General features: G+C 44.9%; 1 protein-coding gene across 3 annotated transcripts in view; it reads left to right on the forward strand.

The window, feature by feature from the left end:
• The window catches only part of LOC128347058 (neural proliferation differentiation and control protein 1-like), a 30,081-nt gene extending 23,430 nt beyond the window's left edge, over positions 1-6,651 (forward strand). For 2 of the 3 annotated variants that reach the window (XM_053301106.1, XM_053301105.1), the window contains exon 9: positions 146-344. In XM_053301106.1, coding sequence (XP_053157081.1) covers positions 146-211 — 66 coding nt within the window. In that variant the 3' untranslated portion in view covers positions 212-344. Of the gene's footprint in view, positions 1-145 lie in introns of all 3 variants that reach the window. The other variant, XM_053301104.1, reaches the window with a different exon arrangement.
• Positions 6,652-7,981: the final 1,330 nt, after the last annotated feature.

Consider the following 7,981-nt stretch of genomic DNA (forward strand, 5'->3'; position numbering starts at 1 on the left):
GTAGAGAGTTTTTTCATGTGGATGCATTCAAATGTGGTATAGTCCAGTGGTGGGGCGGCAGGGGAGTCCTGCTACATGCACTTCTCCTATAAATGTTCTTTGCCTTTCTTTCCAATAATGCCTTAATTAACTTCTCTTTTCACAGAGTGGAGAAATGGAGATCCACAATCCTCTCTTCGATACCTCCACCATACATCAATGCCCTCCCTAGGGGCCCACCACCTCTTTCATACCCTCCACACATCTCCATATCATGGATTAATACGGGGAAGATTCAGACTCACAAAAGCCTCCTTGCTCCTACGGGAAAACGCTCTTTGTGTATTCTGCTACTTTGAGGAAAGACTCGTGATCAGCTCCCCCACCCACCTGCCATCCCACCATAATCCTATGAGAAGGGTGTAAAAGAGGAAAGATCTGGAGATTCTTATTGTTGATTAGTTTCCAATCAATATCCCCCCTCCTCAACAACTGGGTAATAACCCCCCCCCCCTTTTTTTTTTACCATCTGCAGAGATCCTCTTTCAAGTGAATGCACATCTGAATTAATATCTGCAGCAACACTGCTATGCCCCACATTAGGAACACAGAAAGCTGCTATTTACCAAGTCAGACCATAGGTCCAGCTAGCTCAGTATTGAGTAAATTACACAGAGGTATAGTGACACTACATAGTGCACTACACAGAGGTACTACACTACTCAGTATTGTCTGCACTACACAGATTAGCAGAGGCTTTTCCAAGGTTGCAGACAGGAGTCTCTCTCAGCCCTATCTTGGAGATATCCGATAAGGAGGGAACTTGGGGCCTTCTACATGCAAGCATGCAGATGCTCTTCCCAGAGCAGCCCCATCCCCTAAGGGGACTATCTGACAGTGTTCACACACGTAGTGTCCCATTCAAATGCAAACTAGGTTGAATCCTGATTAGCAAAGGGGACAGTTCATGCTTGCTAACATAAGACCATCTCTCCTCCCATGAACTGGCTAGAAGCATCTTTTGATGCAAAGGGCATTAATGCAAAGGGCATTGCATGCATATCCAACTGGTCCACCAGATATTGTGCCTGGCTACCAGCTGACTTTGGGCCATACACTTTATATCATTTTATTTGTTTATCCAATTTTGTAACCTCTTTCCCTCTAAACTGACCAAAGTGGTGGTATAATATCAGGTTTTGAACCTTGGGTCCCCAAATGTAGGGATGTGCGAACTGGCTCGACCTTGAGCTGGTTTGACATTGAACTGGTCTGGCTCGAGGTCGAGCTGAACCCTCACCCCCTGAGCAGGCTCGGGGCTGATTTGTAGGTTCTAGAGTCTTAAACATTTTTTTAAACTCACCATTTGGCAGCATCCTCAGGGGGTGCTGCCACAGCTGAGTGGGGGTGTCTGGTGATTTCCCCCCCCCACCCCCCCACTGGCCTCACCCCAGTCTCCAAAGGGCCCTTACAGTCCATTTTCGGGCTGTTTTGGCCCTTTCTCTGGTGATGGTGGCCATTTTGGAGGCCGCCGTGCAGGGTCGCAAATGGCCAGGGTGCATGCATGGTGGCCTCCAAAATGGCTGCCGCCACCACAGAAAGGGCTGAAGGACCCAAAACAGGCCATAACGGCCCTTTGGAGACTGGGGGTGGCTGGCAGGGGGAGGGGGAATTGCCAGAGATCCCTTTGTGGCTGCTGCAGCACCACGCGAAGTTGCTGCCAAACCTGGTGGACCTGATGAGTTAAATTAAAAAAAAAAAAAAAGACTCTAGAACCCCTAAACCAACTTGAATTTGAACCAAGTCTGGAGAGGGGTTGTTTGGGGCCACAACCTCCCCCCAAACCCTGAACATGCCAGGTTGGGTTCGAGTCCAGTTCAGAAACTGGTTTTGTTCACACCCCTACCCAGATGTTGTTGGACAACAACTCCCATCTTCCTCAGGTGTCTGGGGATAATGAGAGCTGTAGTCCAACAACATCTGGGAACCCAAAGTTGGGAACCCCTGAAATAATCCACATAAACAGCCATAAGCAACCGCATTAAGGCCACTAAACTTGCCAAACCTGCCCTCCACCCAAATCCCAATTAAAAATCAGATAACGTTATCCTTAACTTGGCAGCAAAACCTACATAGAATAGTCACCTGGTGAGTCATCCTGGAGAAGCCGTTCCCTGGCTGCAGTGCCAATGTCTGTCCTGATAATCCATAGATCTTGCCTCCCTAGTAACATGGAGGGCTCCTCTGCAGAATTCTGGGTTCCTCAAGCCCTTTCCCCTGCACATGTATGGACATGCATGCAATCATGTTTTTACAACTACCTAATTTCATCTTTCTGTGATGTGGACTCTGCACATATAAGAAGCTTGACAGACCCTCCCCACTGAATAAGGGTTGGGATCACCTTTGCCTCTTGTTAATGCATTTGTCACACTCTAATCTTGAGTCTGTAGGTGTGCCAGAAGTCGCATTTGGTTCCGGTTCCATACACTGTATAAAATACCACTGTCTACGTGTCTCAGTCTAATGTTTTGTACATATAGGAGTGCCGACTTCTTGGCTTACTTGCTTGAGTTGCTCTTAGCCACCTTGGTGTGATGCTCCTTGTTCACATCTGCTCTCTGCATCTGGCTTGCTGGTCCAGATTGTGTGGGCGGAGGGACAATGGACTGGCATGGGATCATGCCCAATAGAATCAAGCATATATCCACTGTTTCTTCTTAGTAAGTATATAAACCTTTCATATGCATTATCTCAACATTCTCTAGCACAGGAATTCCCAACCTTGGGTCCCCAGGTGTTGTTGGACTATAAAGGTAAAGTGTGCCGTCAAGTCGATTTTGACTCCTGGCGACCCCAGAGCCCTGTGGTTATTATTATTATTATTACATTTATATCCCGCTCTTCCTCCAAGGAGCCCAGAGCGGTGTACTACAGACTTGAGTTTCTCTTTCACAACAACCCTGTGAAGTAGGTTAGGCTGAGAGAGAAGTGACTGGCCCAGAGTCACCCAGCTAGTTTGATGGCTGAATGGGGATTTGAACTCGGGTCTCTCCGGTCCTAGTCCAGCACTCTAACCACTACACCACGCTGGCTCCTGGTTGTCTTTTGGTAGAATACAGGAGGGGTTTACCATTGCCATCTCCCGCGCAGTATGAGGTGATACCTTTCAGCATCTTCCTATATCACTGCTGCCCAATATTATTGGTACTATTACCATCAGGGATTCGAACCGGCAATCTTCTGCTTGTTAGTCAAGCATTTCCCCACTGTGCCACTCACAGCCACATTGTAGCTGGGGGTGATGTGTGTGCTACAGATGTGGGCTCTCAGAATACCCAGCAAATTCATGGCAGAGTTGAGATTTGAAAGGGAGACATAAGGACATATGTTCTTATAAATTCTTACCCCAGCTCACTGATCATGCACCACCTCTAAATGCAGACAGGCAAACACCTAAGGGACTCCCTGCTTCCTTTCCCCCAGAGTGCCCTCTAGTCTACTATACCAAAAGAAGATCTAAAATGGAGTCGCCTATAGCCTAAATAATTCTCATCTGCCTTTCAGCATGTGAATGAGACTAGTGTACTTGTTCAATTAACAGCTGCTGGCTGGGCCCCTCTGAAGAATTGGACCATAGCATGAAAGATGGAGGGAGATTATCTCTGTTTTTGCCCACTCTATGGTCCTAATCCAGATCACCCTCCCTCAACTGCTGTTGCTTGCCCAGAGGTGGGCAGGGGGGAGTTCCCCTTGACACCAATGGGAGCTTCCTTCCCAGCCACAATGGATCCAGTCTAGATTGGGACCATGGTGGGAGTAGTGGATTAACCCTTCCTCCAAGCTGTGGGTCTCAATCCATGAGGGTCAATCTGACTCTGATCTGCTCAAGCCTTTGGGCAGTGGTGTCGTCCTCTGATTAATATTGATGGTGTTCTTTCTGACTGCTGCCTGATATTTTTATTTTGTGCTGTGTTTTTTTATTATCTCTGTTTTGTTTTTTGCTTTAATTGTGTCTTTTAATGTTATTTTTATTCTGTTGTAAACTGCCTTATGGATGAAAGGTGGTTTATAGGTAAAAGGTAGTTTAAAACTGAAATGTAAACAAATTAATTGGGGAAAAGAAGCAGCAAACATGCTAATCCTAATCACGTGCTTAAAGTAATTTCTTGTTTGATCCAGGGGCTTCTGAATCCTGACTGTCAGTTGTAAAGTTCTGTCAAATATTAAATCCTATTACAGGCCAGTCCTCAATACTGCAAAATATGATAAACCAGCCATTTCCAAACTCTCTCTCTCTCTGAAAATCCTGGGTTCTTATCAATATTTCCTCAATGACAAAATCAGTAATGGTGAGTAAGCTTCCAAAAATATAGTCTGCTCACTACTACTGATTTTCCATTGCAATGCACAAGGGAAAACAGGGGGTGTTCTGGGGAACTTTCATTTCACAAAGGCCAACACTGGGCTCTTCCAGATGATGATGTTTTCCAGTTTCAACACAAATTTCAATGGGAGATAAAACAAGAGATCTACATGATGCTCAAGGGTGTCACATAATATTCTTAGAGCCATCTTTTGGCAATCTGAGCTAAGCGGTGTCTTTTCAAATTCCTTTTTATTCAAACTTGGAGGGGGGGGGAGCCAGCTTTTTTTAATGAATTGCCACAGATTTCCAACAGATGGCGCTAGGAATATTACATGATATCTTTAAATGTTGTGTGTGGATTTCTTGTTTCGTTTCCCATTGTGGTTTGCACTGAAGCTGGAATGTATCGCCATCTGGAAAAGCCTGAGGCCCAGCAAGGAACGGTTCTGTTATAAACACTGTACTCTTGACCATTATGATTCACCAACCTGTTGGTCTGTCCTTTCTGTTTATCCGACTCTAGGATTTCAACCTAAAGCTTCAAGCTAATATATGCATGGAGCTCTCATTAGTCTATACCCCTCTTCAGTTCTTTAATGGATGCAAGTATGAGATTACCTCAGCTCGGAAGTGAATGAGGAAGGTTCTTGCTCATGTGAGGAACTCCAAACGTACTTTGAAGCTCCCACATGTGCAAAGAGCTGCTTGTCAGAGATGTGTGTGCTTGCGCTATATTAGTTATGGCTCATATGTCATTTGCACATTGCATCTTGGTGTGCGTCACCCAGTGATGTGGGATTTCTGGAAAACTTTGAATTGGATAGTTTTTCATGCAACTTGCCCTCATTTGCATAAAATCCACAGAAGATATTTTTCCTCAGAAAATTTCACTATGCAGATTTCCCAGCGCCCTAGGTAGCTTGTGATCTAATCTGGCATGTTATTTCCAGTGATCTGGGATGGAAATTTTTCTGCAGAAAAATTTGGTAGTGGAAAGTTTTCTGCCGCACATCACTGCCGCACATCAATGTATATGCAGGCTAGAGTTTGTTTAACATTCCCTGTGTGCTCCACCAAGACTCTTCCTTATTTTTGCTATAATGGACTTACACCGTCGGAAGGGTGTAATTAACTTGTGTTTCTAGAAGTACTGGTGCCTAAAGGATGATTCTGTCTCACACAGTCTGTACAAGTTTGAACCTTGATGGAAGAACAACCCCCCTTGGCTTAAGCATGGAATCTCTTTACCTGCATGCAGTTGACCTGCTCCATGTATGCCACAAGCAAGACCTCTTCTCCTAGTGTGCATGCATATAAGGATTAACACACGAATGTAAATTTTTTCAGTGTTAAACAGAACCTGAGCATTATGTATGTAGTTTGTATGTTATCTGGGGCTGTCACCCAATTAAGGATCTCTACTAGAAGAAATTAGTTTTAGTCAAATAATCAGTTTAATTTGCCTATAGGTATAAATAATCACTCTGAAGCAAAAAGAAAAAAAGAATACTTTTGTTATCTTTAGATGTAGTAGACATTTCAGAAGAGGCATTTCTTCCTGTGTGAGGGAGAAGGGAGAGTTCCTCTTCCACAATGATGCTTGTCATCTGCAGTTTGTACATGTACCTGTGTTAAAAAAAATGTATTAAACTTGCTACTGGATTGACTGGAGGCAGCCTTTTAATCAATCAAAAGGTTTTTAGATCAGCTAACTTGATGACACATTTTACCTTTACCTTTAATCTATTATTTATTTATTTGACATATTTATATACCACCCAAAACTTAGGTCTCTAGGCAGTTTACAATAAAACAATAGAAATTAAAACAAAATTAAAATGTTAAAACATTAAAATAATTTAAAACTTAACACAACGTTAAAAGCTGTAAGCCTAATTAAAAGTCAGGGTGAACAAATGTGTCTTAACTGCCTTTTAAAAAGTTGTCAGAGATGGGGAGGCTCTTATTTAAGCAGGGAGCCCATTCCAAAGCCTCGGGGCAGCAACAGAGAAGGCCTGGAGAATCTAACCAAATAATCAAATAAATGTTGTGGGCCTAACATGATTGTGTATGTGTGCGTGCACACACACACATCTGTAAAATGTTCCACACTAATCTGCTTTTGTTTGTTGTGCATAGATTGCATGTACATACATGTGCCACTATGTAGTGCTATATTGACAGACCTAGAGTTACCATGTGGTTGTTTGTAACTCTGGCCCATCATGTTTTTTGCTATTCAGTATTGAGGGGCGGGGAGTAAAGTGACACGTGCTTAAATAAATTAGCATTTGCAAATGAAATATGACTATTTCTCTGGATTGGTGGGTTTAGGAATCTTGGACCCCATATGTGAACTGTAACCTATAGAGAACATACGGATTGTGCTATCTATGTGGTTGCTAAGAGTCAACACCAACTTGACAGCACTCACTCACTCAATCAATCAATCAATCAATCAGAAAGACTGCCAGGTTGCAATTTGCCAATACAGTGGGACATCCAGCAGCAGCCTCAGTTTGTCCTGCCTGGTTACCCTCTTCCCTCAAAGTGCTGGAGAAACGGTCTGGAATTATGCTCAGAGCGAGACAGTGGGAGAGAGAGAGAGAGAGAGAGAGAGAGAGAGAGAGAGAGAGAGAGAGAGAGAGCTGGTGCTGGCTTAGCAGTTCAGGACAGAGAGAGAAGCCAGCTGGCGCTAAGCTGCCTTGGGCCACCAGTATGTCAACAGCAAGCCGTGATGGCAGCAAGGACGAAGGGGAGAGACTCTGGGATGGCGAGGCAGCTGAGCCGGCACTGCTGAAATCTCCCATCCAGCAGCAGCAGCTGTGGGAGGAAAGAAGAGCTGGGCTGAGTTCCTTAGTGTGCATTTGTGAGAGATGCAGCTCAAGCACCCAACCCATGCCAAATGAAAATGATGCTAGTTTTTAACTCAAGAAATGCTGGTGACCAGCTCCCCAAACCAGGCTTCACTTTTACAGGGAAAAGACAATCTGGGAAGAAGCTGGGGGTGAGGGGTGGGAAGTGGTTAGGACAGATCCCCCACCTCAGTCAGTTGCCAACCCGTGTGCAATTCTCATTCGCAGCTGCCCTTCTGCTCCCACCTTTACAACCCTGAGCTCATGCTATGCACCACACTCCATCATTCTAGAGAGTAGTAGAGCAATGAGGAACAGGTGGCCAGGGACCAGTGAGGAGAGGAGTGTTACAAGCATGTCCCTATTTCCGCTTGTGAAAGGGTGGAGGGTGTGCTTTCTCCAAAAGGAGCCCTCCTCAGCCACACTCAGGTGGCTCTGTCATAGCAGACATGGGAATCAGAACCAACCATGCGTATATTACAGTCATTGACCAGCAGACATGAGCGATCCTAACTGTGTCCTGCACTAACCCTGAAGGTGGGTTAGATGATCTGCTTTCTCATCCTTGCCTCTCTTTGTTTACCCCAAGCCTGTTATGCATATGGCACTAGGTCTTTGCATATGCCAGATGCCTCTGCTGCCAGCTGGAGCATTGGTGCTCAAACCAGCTTCAAACCCTTTGCATTTCACTATCCCTAAGTATCATTCCCAGTTATGCATGCCCCCAAGACGGACTGAGGAAGGGAGGTGATGTCCTCAGCAGTTCTCGCTTCCTCCA

The sequence above is a fragment of the Hemicordylus capensis genome, chromosome 2 (assembly GCF_027244095.1).
Source record: "Hemicordylus capensis ecotype Gifberg chromosome 2, rHemCap1.1.pri, whole genome shotgun sequence".
NCBI classification, from domain to species: domain Eukaryota; kingdom Metazoa; phylum Chordata; class Lepidosauria; order Squamata; family Cordylidae; genus Hemicordylus; species Hemicordylus capensis.